The sequence below is a fragment of the Mesoplodon bidens genome (assembly GCF_964165515.1).
Source record: "Mesoplodon bidens genome assembly, chromosome: 3".
NCBI classification, from domain to species: domain Eukaryota; kingdom Metazoa; phylum Chordata; class Mammalia; order Artiodactyla; family Ziphiidae; genus Mesoplodon; species Mesoplodon bidens.
Window position 1 is genome coordinate 132,513,473 of NC_138178.1, and position 18,948 is coordinate 132,532,420.

An 18,948-nucleotide genomic window follows, 5' to 3' on the forward strand; every position below is an offset into this window, starting at 1 on the left:
AATGGAAAGATTATAAAAACAGATAATCATTATCCATGAAATACAAGGCTAAATGCCTTAAAGTAGTGACGGTAAGAAAACTACTGTTGTTATTAACAACTGACATTCAATGAACACTCACTAAGGGCCAGGCACTGTTCTAAGTACTACATCACTTCATCTTCACAGTAGTTCTGTGAGATGGGTACTAGCTTCATCCTGGTTTTAGAAATGAGGAAACAGAGGCACAGAGTGTCTAAATGTCATGGCCAGGGCTACACAGTGAACATTTCAGCCAGGATAGTGCAGCAGGTTCCAGCGCTGGACCATTACGAAATGCTGCCTTTCCAGAGGAGCAAGTGGTTTGCTATCTTTACCACGAACACTGAGAGCAAACGGAAGCGTGAGATTTAAATAAATATAAGAATGAATTTCTTGATAGCAAGGATAATTAAGTCTCATTAAACACAGCAGCAGGCTACTAAAGATGGTTGTACAGTTTTCTTCCCTGGGCTTTCACGGACCTCTCTATCAATAGGAAGGAAATTAATCATCCTCTACATGTGTCTAAATGTAAGGAAAGCTGGTATGAGAAGCGCAGTAGGCCATACTGAGAAATGTAACTTCCAATCTTTGAAAAACATTCTTATTCAAGTTGATTCTTCCAGAATAAAGCCAGGAAAAAGTGAAAAACATTCTGATCAATTTATCACGGTATATACAAGTACATATATTTTTCAGCATTATCTTCTCAGTGTTTCAAATGTCAGCGGTATGAGATTTCCCTCAGTAATTCAATTATCCCCTAGAATAAGCCAGTCCTTAGGGATAAGTTTATTCTTTCAATCTATTTATCAACTCAACTTCCACTGTTCCTGTATTTCAACAGAGAAAATACAGTAATTTTTTGCTACTAGCTAGCTGTGTGATCCCAAGTTACTTAATCTTTTTGGGCCTCAGTTTTCTCACCTGTAAAAATTGGGGAAAAGGACCAGGAGTAAAGGCAGAGCACAGGAACTAGACCAAAAGAAACTGGTGGTTCTCATTTTTTTATCCCTGTAGGGCTGCTGAGCTATTGCAAAGTGACCATGCATTCACACGGGCACCATGAACTGTCTGTAGAATGAATAAAAGAGTTTCTACTTTATGTACTAGAATTTTCACATGCATGTACATGATGTAACTTATAATACAAATTTAGGTTCAAATATAATCTTTATGTCTATAGAAATTTCCTGCTGTTATGGATTTTCTCTATCAACTGATACTCACTGTATAAGCTGCTATCATTTGTAGGTCATGAAATGCTTTGACATTTAAAAGGACTCTTATGCTTAAAAATGTCAGGAGCCACTGGCCTAGACAATTTCTAAAATCCTTCCAAGTCAAAAACTGTAATTTGAAGTCCATTATTTTTTTTATCCCATGTTGAAATTTTTTAAATTAATTAATTAATTTATTTATGGCTATGTTGGGTCTTTGTTACTGCACGCGGGCTTTCTCTAGTTGTGGCGAGCGGGGTCTACTCTTTGTTGTGGTGCACGGGCTTCCCATTGCGGTGGCTTCTCCTGCTGCGGAGCACAGGCTCTAGGCATGCAGGCTTCAGTAGTTGTGGCTCACGGGCTTCAGAGCACAGGCTCAGTAGTTGTGGCACATGGGCTTAGTTGCTCCGTGGCATGTGGGATCTTCCCGGGCCAGGGCTTGAACCCATGTCCCCTGCACTGGCAGGCGGATTCTTAACCACTGAGCCACCAGGGAAGCCCATGTTGAATTTAAGTTAAATGTTACCAGCTGTAATTATCATGTCTTTTAATGAGAGTTAAAACTCTTCACAGATCTTAACTATAAAGCAAGTAAGAAAAAAAAAGCCAGCTGTACAAATTATTAGGGGGTGTAAAAATTGAACTTGATAAAATAGTTTTAATATTAAATGAAAAACCAAAATTATTCATTGCAAATGAATAACTTCACATACTTCCTTAAGATAATAATATTAACAAACAAAATGAATAATCTTACTTGAATAAACATTAGATGGAACAGTAAAAATCCTTTTAGGTTAAAAACTAAACCTCTGATTAAGATAAAATATGAATTCTTTCATTCAAGTTACTAAAAACTTGATTCCTGGAAACAGACATGTAAAAAAATCCCTGAGAACAACCTACACTCTAAGAACTGTTAGAAACAGTTAACTAGGGACTTCCCCGGTGGTGCAGTGGTTAAGAATCTGCCTGCCAACGCAGGGGACACGGGTTTGAGCCCTGGTCCACGAAGATCCCACATGCTGCAGAGCAACTAAGCCCGTGCACCACAACTGCTGAGCCTATGCTCTAGAGCCCGCGAGCCACAACTACTGAAGCCCGAGTGCCTAGAGCCTGTGCTCCGCAACAATAGAAGCCACCACAATGAGAAGCCGGTGAACTGCAACGAAGAGTAGCCCCCGCTTGCCCCAACTAGAGAAAGCCCGTGTGCAGCAACAGAGACCCAACGCAGCCAAAACTTAATTAATTAGAATTTTTAAAAAGTTTAATAAATTCCTTCTGATACTAAATATGTCAATAATGGACTATCTGGAGACTTTGAAAACACACGACATACAGAAATAATAACCAGCAATTCCTCTATGATTTTCTACTAAGTTCAATTTCACATTCTTTAAGAAGACTATGTCTTCTCAAACATCCACACTTGCCTACCAATGCCTTCAAAAATCCCCTCTATCTTGCTTCAAAATCTGCCACCAAAACAGAAGGCATCAGACAAGAATTCCTGTCACCTTTCATCCACTAAATCTATCTGCATTTGCACCTATCTTCTTCCCTCTCATTACACCTGATAAAATATCTTTTAAAAAATCATGTAGGGCTTCCCTGGTGGCGCAGTGGCTGAGAGTCTGCCTGCCGATGCAGGGGACATGGGTTCATGCCCCGGACCGGGAGGATCCCACATGCCGCGGAGCAGCGGGGCCCGTGAGCCATAGCCGCTGAGCCTGCGCGTCCGGAGCCTGTGCTCCATGACAGGAGAGGCCACAACAATGAGAGGTCCGCGTACCGCAAAAAAAAAAAAAAAATCATGTATATATACCACATCTTCTTTATCCATTCAGCATTTGATGGACACTTAGGTTGCTTCCATAACTTGACAACTGTAAATAACACTGCTACGAACACGGGGATGCATGAATCTTCTCCACTTAGTGTTTTTGGTTTTCTTCAGATATATACCCAGCAGTGGAATTTCTGGGTCATTTCTGGGTTTATTTTTAGCTTTTTAAGAAACTTCCATACTGTTCTCCACAGTGGCTGTACCAATTTACATTCCCACCAACAGTATATGTGGGTTCCCTTTTCTCCACACCCTTGCCAACATTTATTATATGTGTTCTTTTCCATGGATTATACTTCAAATAGCAAGTACTAGTTTTTCAGCAGGATAAATCCTAAAGACAGATTCACTGGGTCAAAGGGCATATGCATTTCTAATTCTGATAGTTCCTGACAAATTGCTTTCCACAGGGATTGTGACCAACTTACACTCCCGTCAGCAATACATAAACGTGGTTATTTCCCCACAGCCTCACCAGCTAAGAGTGTTATCAAATTTTCAGATTCTTCTAATTTAATAGGTAAAAAGAGAAATCTCTTTTTAGTTCTGATTTGTGTTTAATCTTACTTCAAGTGACATCTATCATGTTTTCATATATTTGAAAGCCATTTTAATTTCCCTTTCTGATTATTGCTTCTTGAAATAGTCTCCACTTACAGTTTCTATGACATGACCCTCTTCAGGCGATTTTTCTCTTAATTGCTTAGCTAATCTTCCTTTTTCTCATTCAAAAGCTTCTACTCCAATAACTGACCTCTAAATGCTGGAATTTCTTTGGGGTTGGACTGATACCTTTTGTCTCTTCCTTCTCATTTATTACTATAACTTTATATACCTTCTATAATCTGATGATTCCCAAATGTATATAACCAGCCAAAATTTCTGAGTTTGAATCATATATTCCAATACCATCCTTTTTTTTTTTAAAGTTAAGTATTTTCTCTCTCTTTTTTTTTAATTAATTAATTTATCTTTGGCCATTTTGGGTCTTCGTTGCTGCGAGCGGGCTTTTCTCTGGTTGCGGTGAGCGAGGTCTACTCTTCATTGTGGTGTGCAGGCTTCTCATTGCGGAGGCTTCTCTTGTCGCAGAGCACGGGCTCTAGGTGCGTGGGCTTCAGTAGTTGTGGCATGCAGGCTCAATAGTTGTAGCTGGCAGGCTCTAGAGCGCAGGCTCAGTAGTTGCGACGCACGGGCTTAGTTGCTCTGTGGCATGTGGGATCTTCCCAGACCAGGGCCCAAACCCATGTCTCCTGCATTGGCAGGTGGATTCTTAACCACTGCTTCACCAGGGAAGCCCCCAACACCTTCTTGATATCTTCCTTTGGATATTGTGCAGGCTTAACACACCCAAGAAAGTATTCATTTTTATCTTCCTTATTTCTATAAATGGTACAACTATTTATCTAGTAGCTTTAACTAGAAATGTAGGTGGCATTGATTCCTCTCTCATTCCCAACCCCCAAACTACCAGCAAATCCTGTTTCTATCTTGAACCTGCTTCTCTTCATTTCCACTGCCCCATACTAGTTCCAGCCTACTCTGAATGATAGAGTAAGTCCTAATCCTTGTGACAACTAAAAACAATACCCCACATTTCCAAACATCCCCAGAAGAGTGGAAAAATCCCTGGTTGAAAAATTGGTCTCCCTGCTTCCAGTCCTACCCTTGCCAATCCATTTACCACATACATTTGTCTTTTTATAGTATAAATCAGATTATATCATTCCCTTGGATAAAACCCTTGAATGACTTCTTGTTATACTTCAAAGAAATCCAAACTTCTCTATCATGGCCTATAATGCAGCCTATGTCTAACTTACTGATACCAACTTGGATTTATATTCCCTGCTACCCCTTGCTTCTTTGTACTCCAGCCATGTTTACATCCTTCTAATTCCTCAAACACACCAAGTTCTTTCTGACCTCACAGCCTTTGTACATGCTGTTTACCCTTCATGGACTGCTTTTCAATCCATTCTTCCGTAACAGACCCCCTTGGCCTCCAGGTCTCATTCTAAATACTACCTCCATTAAGAGTCTTCTATGACTGGGACTTCCCTGGTGGCGCAGTGGTTAAGAATCCACCTGCCGGGCCTCCCTGGTGGCGCAGTGGTTGAGAGTCCGCCTGCCGATGCAGGGGATACGGGTTCGTGCCCCGGTCCGGGAGGATCCCATATGCCACGGAGCGGCTGGGCCCGTGAGCCATGGCCACTGAGCCTGCGCGTCCGGAGCCTGTGCTCCGCAACGGGAGAGGCCAAAACAGTGAGAGGCCCACGTACCGCAAAAAAAAAAAAAAAAAAGAATCCACCTGCCAATGAAGGGAAGACGGGTTCGAGCCCTGGTCCAGGAAGATCTCACATGCTGTGGAGCAACTAAGCCCGTGCGCTATAACTACTGAGCCTGCGCTCTAGAGCCCACGAGCCACAACTACTGAGCCATGTGCCACAACTACTGAGCCCGCAAGCCTAGAGCCTGTGCACCACAACGAAGTGTAGCCCCCACTTACTACAACTAGAGAAAGCTCGTGCGCAGCAACGAAGATCCAATGCAGCCAAAAATAAATAAATAAATATATAAATTTATTTAAAAAAAAGAATCTTCTATGACCATACTATCTAGAAAATGCTCTTCTGTTATTCTTCATCATGGGTCTGCTCAGATTAACGGGTAGTATTTATTCTAAGTAGTAATTAATATTTAGTTGTTTCTGTTATCTGTCTCCCCAATCAGACTATAAACTCCATGAAAGCAGAGACTTCTTTGTTCACCAAGTATCTGTACAATGTCACTGACAGTCTTTTAGACCAAGAAGATATCTGGTGTCAAAAAAGAGTTAAATACTCAACACAATACTGAATAGAGACTATATGTACTGAGAATTCTACACTTGCAGTCAACTACTAAATTTCTACTAGCCCACTCCCCTATAACAACAATTAAGCTAAAAATCTCAAAAAGCAACTAAATTATATATTCAATTCTAAATCAAAGTTTAAAATAAAAGGCTATAATAAAAGATGAAATGTGATGTTTACCCAAAATTCCCCTCCCTATCTGGCTGAAATAATGCTAGTCACACTAATAAACTTGTTTTCTTTTTTTTAAGCCATGCAGCTCGGCTTGCGGGATCTTAGTTCTCTGACCAGGGATTAAAACCATGCCCCCTGCAGTGGAAGCGCAGAGTCCTAACCACTGGACCTCCAGGGAATTCCCTTAGTTTCTATTTTGCTCAATAGGTTCCAAGTCAAGCAACTGGCTGAAAAATTCAAAGTGAATGTAAACAAATTCCTAATTTAGTGAATATGGAAAGCAAGTAAATGAGCTAAGGTTAAAGTTTTAAAAAATACCTTTAAAGATAAGCATAATAAAGAATTTCAAAGTACTTTTTAAAAAAGAGTCAACTAAGCATTTTCTAATAGCCCACCTCAGTTGCTGGGGATTTTCATGGATACCAACCACCCAGTAGTGATCAGATTTCCCTTTGCAGTGCTCTCTTGTGTTACATACAGGAGTCCATGTATGACCAAGTCCTCTGTTAAGCATTCGAACAATGCCTTCTGAATCCACATTAAATGGGGTACCTATATACCAAAAGAAAAACAAATCACCTGGAAACATAGCTACATATTTGTTAAATAAATCCTTTTTCAAATACACACACCCATCAATCAACTTTCAATTCAAAAGCAAAACAAAAAACAAAAAAAACCAACCAAACAAACAAAAACCTCCGCCAAACCCAAAAGGCAAATAATCCAAGATTATTTCCCATAAAATTTCACTAACCACATAGAGTAAGACCTAACTGAATCAAAGGAAAAAAAAATTGCATGTGATGTGACTAAAATTTATTCAAAAAAAAGAGGAAAAAAAACCCTGATCAATTCAGTGAAAACTATGCCACCTGCTGGAATACAGCAGTTTTTCAAAGCCTATTTCAGTAAAGAAGTTAAAATTGAATCTGAAGTTTCCTTGGTCAAGAGAGACTTGGAAAAATGAGGAGAACCTAATGCAAGGTGATGATGTAGAGAAATCTGTCTTTAGTACTCTTCTTCCTCCCCCATCTCTTGGCCTTGTCACTGTTCTGTTCCCCAACAGTTCCCCACTGTTCTGCTCCTAGACTTACCTAGGAAACAAGTAAGCATCCCTGTTTCCCACCTACTCTGCTCCCATTTCAGGAAGTACGTGGCAAATTCCCTAATTATCCTTTTTTTATCTGTGACTTCACACTCCTCTTACTCTGCAAACAGCAGTTTCCTCAGGGTCTAGATTTGATTGGTAACTGGGAGAAAAAAATAAAGCTATATGAATGGAAGTTAGTAATGGTCACATTATTAAAGCATAAGTGACTAATTAATATCCCAATAGAAAACACATCCAGAAATGGTTGGGTTTTTTTAAAAGACAAACTAGAGTTTCCAATGATGTAATTAAAGGGCATGAATCTCCAATAATAGAAATATTTAAGCCAGAAGATAGGGTTAACAAGTGTCTTAAAATAAGGTACTCCTCAGTGTCCTTCAAATCATTTGTCATAACCCACTGTTAGTGAGTCTACAACAGCACACTGTTCAATAGGAATATCATGTGGGCCACAAATGTAATTTTTGATTTCCTCCTGCCACATGACAGAAGGGGGAAAAAAAGTGAAGTTAATTTTAATAATATATTTTATTAAATCCAATATATCTAAAATATTATCATTTTAACATGTAATCAATGTAAAAGAATTATAGAAATTTTTTACACTTTTTTTATTTCATACTAAGCCTTCAAAATTTGGAGAGTATTTTATAGTTATAGCACACCTCAACTCAAATTAGCCCCTTTTCAAGTGCTCTCTATATAGCCACATGTGGTTAGTGGTTACTATAGTGGAAATCAGTAGAAAATTCCTGATCTTCACGAAGAATCTGCTAAAAAAGCCAAAACTTGAACAGTGATTTGTATCTCCTTTTTGCTAGCTAATAAACTTTCAGAAAAACTTATTTCCCTCTTTGTAAGTGTTCTAATCAGAATTCTGATGAAGAAGAGATCTTGTACATAAAACAGTGGCTACCTCGCCTGGAAATTCCAGTTTCCAGTTCAGCCAATATATTAAAATAAATTTAAACATAAAATATAGACAATTTATCTTTAAGCAAATTAATTAGGAATAAATAATGAAGCAATTTTCTTCTTGAAAAATGACTTAAATATAAATGAATTTATCTTGCCTTCAGCTGAAAAGCCAAGCCATACAAGGTAGGATTTCCTTGTAAGAGGAAGAGGATCACCATGTAAAATTTGTTTTTTCTTTTTCCCCAGCTCTAGCAGTTGAACTCCAAGGCACTGATCCCCATCAAATCCTGTACCTAGGGAGAAAATGTAAATATAAATCAGGTATCAAAGGTTATTTAGCTATCATGTAGTCTAAATTATCTTCTCTGAATTGAATTTTATTTTGTGATAAATTCCTAAGTTAGCAGTACTTTTTATAGATAAGCCACTTACCTGAGGCACCATTCAGGGATTAGAAGCAGAACAGTATGTTACATGGACTATTTATATAAAGTGTTTATAAGTGGTAATTCATTCACTCAAGAAGTATTTAAAGAGAGCTTACTTTGTACCAGGTACTGAGGCTACAATGGTAAACAAGACAAAGTCAGTGTTCTCATGAAACTCATTCAGGTAGGAGAGGAAAAGCTAATTTAGAAAGAAAGAAAATACTAAGTGTCATTATCAAAGATTAAAATACTAATGTGGGGCTTCCCTGGTGGCGCAGTGGTTGAGAGTCCGCCTGCCGATGCAGGGGACACGGGTTCGTGCCCCAGTCCGGGAAGATCCCACATGCCGCGGAGCGGCTAGGCCCGTGTGCCATGGCCGCTGAGCCTGTGCGTCCGGAGCCTGTGCTCCACAACGGGAGAGGCCACAACAGTGAGAGGCCCGCATACCGCAAAAAAAAAAAAAAAAAAATACTAATGTGATACAGAGTGTCAGACTGAGTGGCTACTTTAGATTGGACAGACAAAAGTGGCCTTTTGAGAAAGTGAAATTTAAACTGAGATATGATTTCCAAGTTGGAGTCAGCCATCCAAACGATAGGGGTAGGAGCACTACAGTAGACAGAGAAAAGCTAATGAAAAGGGCCTAAGCTGGGAACAAGCTTGGTGAGTTTGAAGAACACAAAGAAGCCAGTAGGGCCAGAACCAGTAACAAGAAAAAAAGTGGTAAGAGATGAGGTTGAAGAGGCAGGCAAAGGTCAGATCATGTAGGACCTTGCCACCTGGGATAACAAGTTTGATTTTTATTCTAAAGCAATAGGAAGACATCAGAGGATTCTGAGCAGAATAGGAAAGTGATTGGATTTATGTTTTTAAAAAGTCACCTAGGGGGCTTCCCTGGTGGCGCAGTGGTGGAGAGTCCGCCTGCCGATGCGGGGGACGCAGGTTCGTGCCCCGGTCTGGGAAGATCCCACATGCTGCGGAGCGGCTGGGCCCGTGAGCCATGGCCGCTGAGCCTGCGTGTCCGGAGCCTGTGCTCCGCAACGGGAGAGGCCACAGCAGTGAGAGGCCCACGTACCGCAAAAAAAAAAAAAAAAAAAAAAAAAGTCACCTAGGCTGCTATGTGGAGAATGGATTGTGGCAGGCAAGAATTGAAGCTGAAAAGCTAGTTAGGAGGTTATTCCAACAGTCCAAGAGATGATGTCTGGGTTGCACCAGGGTTTTAGTGGAGATAAAAAGAGACAGATGTACAATGCGTTGTGTGAACTGACATGATAATGACTTTGCTGACAGAGTGATGTGGGGACGTGAGGGAAAAAGAGGATAACTCTTAACATTTCTGGCTTGAGTAGCTAGATTGATAGTATGACGTTTACTGAAATGGAAAAACTAAGAAGCAAGTTTGGAGGGAAAAAGAAAGCCCAGAGGCTTTATTGTGACCAAGTTAAGTATGAGATAAATATCAAAACTCTACATAGAGATTTCAAGTCGGCAATTGGATATGTAAGTCTGGAGACACAAGGAGTGGGTAGGGCTGGTGATACTAATGTAGAAGTCATGAACATATAGATGTATTAAAGCCATGGGTGTTAATGAGATATCCCAAAGTAGTTTCTCAAACTGCATTTTTTGACCTGTGAGTCATGAAATCAATCCAGAGTTACAACCAGAATTTAAAGAAAAATGAAATCAAAGAGTAAATACTGTCCATGAGACTTTCATTCTAGTTATATCTGCAGGTATGTATAGAATAGCAACATAGAATATATTTCTCACTAGGGCTAAGCAGTCGAAAGACTAATAGCTCCTGACCTAGTGAAAGGAAGAGAAGGGGGCTGTGACTGCGCCCTGGAGTACTCCAGCTAAGAGGGGGGCATAGGAATAGGAGCCAGCAAAGGGGCTGAAAGAGTTATCAGCTCCTAAGGAAAAAAAAGGGGAGAGTGACGTCACAGAGGCCAAGAGAAGAAAGTATTTCTGGTGGAATTGTTTAAATAAATAAGCATAAAAAGATCATCGGTAACCTTAATAAAACCAGCCTTAGCACAGCAATGGGGACTGAGGACAGAATATGAAGTGAGGAAAAGGAGGCAACAACTTTTTAAGTCACATTCAAAGTTGCTTTGGTCCTTCACACAAGGAGTTAAGTTTACTTTTTGAGGCATTTAAACTCTGATAATTCTTATAAGATATAGACATGGAAGCAATTAACCAAACTCTACCTTAGAATTCTTTCTATAGTACAGTTTTTCTATAAATAAAATGTTTCCATTTTCATTGCTATTAGTGAATACAACAAAATTCTGTACAAAGATTATACTGATGCAAATACTAAAATAAATGCAAAAGGAGATACAATCCAAAACAGAGAGAAAAAAAGCTTAAGTAATTTCCATTTTACTTCAGGTCATGGTAAAACTATCAAATAATAGAAAAAATCTACCTCTGTGATAAACAATGACAAGCTGTTCTCCATGTCCTGCCACTGACACAACAGGCCCAGGGAGACTGAAGACCTCTTTCTGAACACCTCCAATGGTAAACAAGCGAAGGAGCAAGGCGCTAGTGGCAGCAGCAGCCCATCCCTGACCAAGACATATGGCTTCAATATTTTCATTCTGAGGCATGTCTACTATCCACTCTTTGCTTGAATCCCATGAACTGAAGTGCAGGCAGTGAAGCTTGCTAAAAATTAAAACAAGACAGAAACAATCAAACTTTCACATTTGACATTTCTTCCATATATATAACTAATCATTACACCCAGTAACAATCAAATAGTTTATTTTTCTATTACACACAAATAATACAAAAATGGCTTTAAGAAAGTAATTATGAAATATCCTTAAAATGAACTATGTTAAAACCATTAATAGTCATGTTACTGAAGAATATTTAAAGATACGGGAAAATGCTCAGAATATAATGTTAAATGAAAAAAAGCAGGATAAAATCAGCAGAGTGTCATCCTAGGCTGCAAATACACACAAAAATCACAACCAAATTTTTAAAAAGGAAGAAAGCATCAAAATGTTAGGCAAGAGTCCTCTCATTGCAAAAATAAAAAGAAAATTCAATATGGGAGAACAAAGAGAAAAAGAAAAAAAAATCATAATCCCACCAGCAAGATGACCAACCACTGCTAACAATCTGATTTGTGTTTCCAGTCTTTTTTCTTTGCATATTTACATACATGCAAGTTATTATGAAACTTAAGCTTCAAAACGTAGATACCATAGCATTTAGAATCAGAGGCAGTACTGACTTCCTAAACAGTAATTTTAAATTCAAATTTAAAATAAAGGGAGATGAGGGACTTCCTTGGTGGTCCAGTGGGTAAGACTCCGCACTCTCAATGCAGGGGGCTCGGGTTCCATCCCTGGTTGGGTAACTAGATCCGGCATGCATGCCACAACTAAGAAGTCCACATGCTGCAACTAAAAGATCCCGCATGCCGCAACAAAGACCCAGTGCAGCCAAAATAAATAAATAAATAAATAATAAAATAAAATAAAGGGGGATGGGAATTCCCTAGCGGTACAGTGATTAAGATTCCGCTTTTTCACCACCGAGGATGCGGGTCAATCCCTGGTCAGGGAACTAATATCCCCAAGCCACGCAGCTCAGCCAGAAAAAAAAAGGGGGGTGGGGGGTGGACCTAGACATTATCATGTTAATTGAAGTAAATCAGAAAGAGAAAGACAAATATCACATGATATCACTTATATGTGGAATCTAAAATACAACACAAATGAACATATCCAAGAAACAGAAACAGACTCACAGACATAGAGAACAGACTTGTGGTTGCCAAGCAGGAGGGTGGGTGGGGGAGGTAAGGATTGGGAGTTTGGGATTAGCAGATGCAAATTAGAATATATAGGATGGATAAACAACAAGGTCCTACTGTATAGCAGAGGGACCTATATTCAATATCCAGTGATAAACCATAATGGAAAAGAATATGAAAAAGAATATATATAACTGAATCAATTCGCTGTACAGCAGTAATTAACACAATATTGTAAATCAACTACACTTCAATATTTAAAAAATAAAATAAAATAAATAAAAGGATAACATTGTATATGACTCTGAAATAATATATCTAGGAAAACAAAGAGAAGAACAATGATCAAACAGGAAATCATAACAATCTTAACAATCCGAAATCAAAGTTGCACATGGAGCCAAGGGGGAAGGGGGATGTGGGGGGATGGATTGGGAGTCTGGGGTTAGTAGATGCAAACTATTATACACAGAATTGGATAAACACTGAGGTCCAACTGTATAGCACAGAAAACTATATTCAATATCCTGTGATAAATCATAATGGAAAAGAATATAAAAAAGAATGTATACATATGTATAGCTAAATCACTTTGCTATACAGCAGAAACTAACATAACATTGTAAAACAACTATACTTCAATTTAAAAAAATTGCCATGGAAATAAATGTTCTAATTATGGAAAATATTCTGAGTTAGAGACACTGAGTCAACAGTGATTATTTTAGTAAACTGATTTAATACAATAATAAAGTATTGGGTTTCCCTGGTGGTGAGTGGTTGAGAGTCCGCCTGCCGATGCAGGGGACACGAGTTCGTGCCCCAGTCCGGGAAGATCCCACATGCCGCGGAGCGGCTAGGCCCATGAGCCATGGCCGCTGAGCCTGGACGTCCGCCGCAATGGGAGAGGCCACAACAGTGAGAGGCCCGCGTACCGCAAAAAAAAAATTTTTTTTAAATGAAGTATTGAGTTGATTTTACAATGTGTAAATTAGGAAACCAATTAAAATATTAAAATGACCCAATTTGGTGTTTCTCAGGCTTTAATGCATACTCTATCACCTGAGGATCTTGTTAAAATGCAGATTCTGACTCAGAAGGTCTGGGTTTGGGTCTGTGATTCTGTGTTTTCAACATGCTCCCACGTGACCCATGCCCCTAGTTTGTGGACCATAATTTGAGCAGCGAGGAACTAATGTATCCAGTCAGAAGGATTTTATTCAAATCACCTGGGAGTTAGTAAAATCTATGATCAAGTGTATAAGCATTATGATCAGCTGAAAAAATTAACAGGGCAAGCTGGCTGAAATAACAAAGCTGAATAAAATATTTTTTCTTCTTTAAAAAAAATACAGATTCTGCATCCACTGCTTTTCCATCATAATTTTCTTGTCTCTATATCTACCTACCTACCTAGCAACCAACCAATATATCTAAGTTAAAGTCTAAAGTTTTTTAAGTTAAAAAGTCAAAATGACAGATAATACTAATAACATTTTTAGTGTTTTTCCTTTTTTTTTTTTTAAAGAGAAGTTTCAAATCTAATCTATAGTGACAAAACCCAAATCAGTAGTTGTCCAAGGCTGGGATTAGATTAACTGTTAATTGTTAACAGTAGTTATATCTGAGAGTAGAATTCTGGGGGGAATTTTCATTTTCTAAAAATTCTGTACTACTTAAGCTTGCTGGTTTACAATTAATCCGTGTATTACTCTTATGTAAGAAGGGGACAAATAAGCAAAAACAGACATATGTTCTGAGGTATTACGGGTGTGCTGCTATTTGTACTAAACTCTTCCTTCTGAAATTCCATACTATAAAAGACATAATTTTGTTTTTTGTCTTACAAACTTTTTGTACTGAATTTCAACGTTTTTAGTACAACAGTTCAACAGTAACAAATTCTTCCTAATAATCTTGAATTTACCTTGCTAGTTCATCAGTGCTTTCACATGCCAACAAAACAGCTTCATGGGAAAGATCTGCTACTGTATAATTCAAAGTGTTTGATAAGTGTGTTGCATGGTGTATGGAGGTATCATGGAACTCCACATCTATGGCATTGTCTTGCTCATCATTATAGCAGCGAATAATTCCAATAGAGTTCCACACCTACAAATATGTAAGGTTAAATACAAGTCTGAGAAAGGGTAAAGTTCTTAGAATCAACAGACTAAAATAGTACAAATTAACAAATAATGTAGTCTATATCAGGGATTAAGTTATGGGAGCAACCACAGCTTATTTACCTCTAAATAGTTTCAGGTAACAGTAGTAACATCGGAGCAACAATCACTAATTATTCTTTTCCTCATGAGAAGAAGGTACATATATACTTATTTATTAGCAAATGGAATATTTTACCTAATATTTTTTAAAATTATATTACTGTCATAAAAAAATACTTTACAATTCACCTTTGGACAACCGAACCATTAAATTCGTCAAACAAAACATTTCAAAAATGTATTTACTTACAAATATGACTGCATATTTCTTTTGGTCCAACTAACTGGTTTACAGTTATGGCATATATACATTTTAAGGCAGCACAGGACTTCCCTCGTGGCTCAGTGGTTAAGAATCTGCCTGCCAATGCAGGGGACATGGGTTCAAGCCCTGGTCTGGGAAGATAGCACATGCCACGGAGCGACTAAGTCCGTGTGCCACAACTACTGAGCCCACGTGCCACAACTACTGAAGTCCACATGCTCTAGGGCTCATGTGCTGCAACTACTGAGCCTGCATGCCTAGAGTCTGTGCTCTGCAACAAGAGAAGCCACCGCAGTGAGAAGCCCGCGCACTGCAACAAGAGTAGCCCCCATTCGCTGTATCTAGAGAAAGCCTGCTCGCAGCAGCGAAGACCCAACACAGCCAAAACTAAATAAAAATCACGCGCACACACACACACACACACACACACACACACACACACACCAGGAATTAAAAAAAAAAGGCAGCATAAATTGATACCATTTGGAAAACTTGTCTTCCACTCACGTACACTATAGGCTCACACTAGGCAGGGTAGGCCCTAGTGTTTCCTTTCCCCTACCACAAATACAACTATAAAGTATTTGACAATATTCAAAAAATTAAGATCTATTACTTGATGATGATTACTGATGGCAATAAAAAGGTTTTTTTTTAAAATAAAACATCACCTTTAATATTTATCTACAAATTTATGCCAGGACCATACCACTTAAAAAGGACAACTGTCAAAGTCCTCAGTGGAAAACCTCAAGTAATCAACAAATAAAAATATTAAACTTTTTTAGCTCTCAAACTTAAGACAAAAAGTTAATATAGTCATTCATCCATAAATATATATTGAATGCCTACTGTGCCATACCTTGTTCTAAGTGCTATCAGTAAACAAAACAGAAAAATCTCTGTGCCTCTGGAGAATATATTCCATTGGCATGGGGAAAGGGGCAGATAGCTTTTTTTTCATAGCACTTATCACCTTCTGATAGTATACCATACCAGTGGTTGCTTTCTAAAAAACACCTTCTAACTAGTGTTCTGGAATCAGTACAATCTCCTATATAAAAACTAATATGAGAAGTAAAGTTTGGAAGTATAGCCAAGAGGTACTGCAAGATATACAGTCACATTTATTATGTTCATTATATGCCATTTTGCAAAGCAGAATTTTATTTAACACAATATTCAATAATAAGGTTGAAATAAGATTAAAACTGTGAGTTAACCATAAAATAAATCAAGCACAAAATTATAATCAACCAAAGTGTTCCAGGCCAGTTAACCAAGGTTTTTAAAAAATATTTTTACCAAACAAAATTAACTACAGTGAGATAAAATGCTTAAAAGTGAGATAAGACTATTTTAAAGTTACATGTAGATGCAAGGCTTACCATGAATCTGTGAGTGAGATGCAAGGGTGTAGAACCTGACTGGAATGGCTTTTGCCGGGGCGTTGGCATAGGACCATCATAAAATGGCCTTTGGGATGTTACAACTGGTAGATTGTGAATGCTGCCTGCCTGATCATCCTCCTCCTCTTCTTTGAGAAAACTAGAACCAGTTTTTATCATTGTAACATCTAGAAAACAAAGAATTATAATTAGAGAATCATAAATACCTATTACCTTGAAAAAGAAAAGCATTATGAAATCTAATAACCTTGTTCATTCATATTTAGTAATACTAACATTTTAATACTATTTGCCTCTTTCACTGTGTTAACATCTGCAGTAATAATTCAAAAGCAATGGAGGGTAAAACTGCTGGTACCTTAGCATGAATCAAAGCAGTGGCACCAATCTGTATTAGTAGTCAGTGTATTGTTAACCAATTGCAGTAAAAATATTAATTTTATTAAATCTTGATCTTTGCATAGATTTTTAAAAAATGTTCTGTGTTAAAATGGGAAGTGTGCATAAAGAATTGTGTGGGGGATTTCCCTGGTGGTCTAGTGGTTAAGACTCTGTGCTTCCAATGCAGGGGTTGTAGGTTCGATCCCTGGTCAGGGAACTAGATCCCACATGCTGCGCAGCATGGTCAAAAATTTAAAAAAAAAACATGCTGCGTAGTGCAGCCAAAAAATTAAAATAAAAAAAAAAGAACTGTGATGGTTGTCTAAAAAAAAAAAGCAATTCTGCAATTGACTTGTAAGCTGAACTAACTAATTTTTTCATGTAACACCATTTTTATTGGAAATACCAGATAAACTATGGTTTATCAAGTATGTGGCAAACATTTTCTTAAAAATGAAGTGAGCTGGTCATTTAAGAAAAATAACTGACAGAATTTGTGGTCAATGATAAAATTGGAGCTTTCAAGCGAAAATCAGAATAGTGAAAAACGTGTATCTGCCACCATGAGCTTGACTGCTTTGTAATATTTAAAAACTTCTGATGAGACTGGCGATGATACTAACAAATATTATTCTGGATAACGTGTCAATATTAGGAAGGTCTGCAAAGCTCAGGAAACAATATTTTCCAAATTACCAATGCATATGTGAAAAAATCAAACATGATAAAAGATCCATTCAAGGGCTTCCCTGGTGGCGCAGTGGTTGAGAGTCCGCCTGCCGATGCAGGGGACACGGGTTCGCGCCCCGGTCCAGGAAGATCCCACATGCTGCAGAGCAGCTGGGCCCGTGAGCCATGGCCGCTGAGCCTGCGCATCGGGAGCCTGTGCTCCGCAACGGGAGAGGCCACAGCAGTGAGAGGCCCGCGTACTGCCAAAAAAAAAAAAAAAAAAGATCCATTCAAGTTAGACCAATGGATTTTAATGTAATAATAGAGTTGAAAAGTTCACCAAAAAGTTTTCAGATTCCACATTGCAAGTAATCTTTAAGAAATGATCATTTGTTGCGTTTTGGTGCAACATCAAAGAAGAATATCTGCCATTCTTTCAATAGGCTATTAAAATACTTCTCCTTTTTCAAACTACATATTGTGTGAGGCTAAATTTTTTTCACATACTTCAAACAAAAACAAATATATGGCAGTAGACTGAATCCTGAAGCACATGAAAGAATCCAGCTGTCTTCTATGCTAAGATCTGCAAAAGGGTAAAATAATATCATTTTTCTAGAGTTGTTTGATTTTCATTAAAAAATGTTATTTACATTTATATATAATGAGTTTATTAATGTTACTTTAAAATGAATATTTTAAAAATTTCTCAGTTTTAATTTCTAACATAGTAAATAACAATAAATATAACTCCACACACAATTTTCTTTGGGGTCCTCAAAAAATTTTAGGAATGTAATGAGCTCCTGAAACCAAACATTTGAGGAGTGCTATCCTATAAACCCTATATGCTTTAAATGAAGCACAACTTATCACTGTACACTGACATTTCACTTGGTAACGTTCAAATGTGCTAATTTTAGCATATAAGTTGTAATAGTCACTGTATTTAAAGGTTTTTCATTACAATCCCAATATCTTTAACAGATACCAAACTATTCAGGTTACCTTTTTTGTTTAAATTTTTTTTAATATTTATTTAATTGGCTGCACCGGGTCTTAGTTGCCACGTGCGGGATCTTTAGTTGCAGAACGAGTATCTTTTAGTTGCGGCCAGGTTACCTATTTCTTGAGTTAGCTTGGTAGTTTGTGTCTTTCAAAGAATCTGGCCATTTTATCTAAGTTGTTGAATTTATGGACACAAAGTTGTTCATAATATTCACCTATTAAGCTTTTGTTAATAATAGCAGTGCTATCTTATAGAAATATAATGTGAGTTACATATGTGATGTAAAATTTTGTAGTAGCCATATTTTAAATAGTAAAAAGAAACAGGTGTAATTAATTGTAATAATATACTGCATTTAAAATATAATTTCAACATGTACTCAATGTAAAAAACGACCAAGATATTTTACATTCTCTTTTTTGTACTGTCTTCAAAATCTGGTTGCATTTTATACTTAAAACACACCTCAATTTGAACTAGCCACATTTTAAGTGCTCAAAAGCCGCAAGTGGCTAATGGCTATCATATTGGATAGTGAAGGTCTATGGGATACACGGTGATGATACCCCTTTCATTTCTTATATTAGTCATTTGTGTCTTTCTTTCTTGATCAATCAGGATAGAGAT

At 37.9% G+C, this 18,948-nt stretch overlaps 1 protein-coding gene across 1 annotated transcript in view; it reads right to left on the bottom strand.

Moving 5' to 3' along the window:
- WDHD1 (WD repeat and HMG-box DNA binding protein 1) overlaps positions 1 to 18,948 on the bottom strand; it is a 62,718-nt gene that overhangs the window by 18,089 nt on the left and 25,681 nt on the right. Inside the window, exons 12-16 of the mRNA XM_081228842.1 lie at positions 16,242 to 16,429; positions 14,288 to 14,472; positions 11,014 to 11,255; positions 8,304 to 8,441; positions 6,512 to 6,668 (exon numbers count right to left, since the gene is read on the bottom strand). Coding sequence (XP_081084968.1) covers positions 6,512 to 6,668; positions 8,304 to 8,441; positions 11,014 to 11,255; positions 14,288 to 14,472; positions 16,242 to 16,429 — 910 coding nt within the window. The remainder of the gene's footprint in view (positions 1 to 6,511; positions 6,669 to 8,303; positions 8,442 to 11,013; positions 11,256 to 14,287; positions 14,473 to 16,241; positions 16,430 to 18,948) is intronic.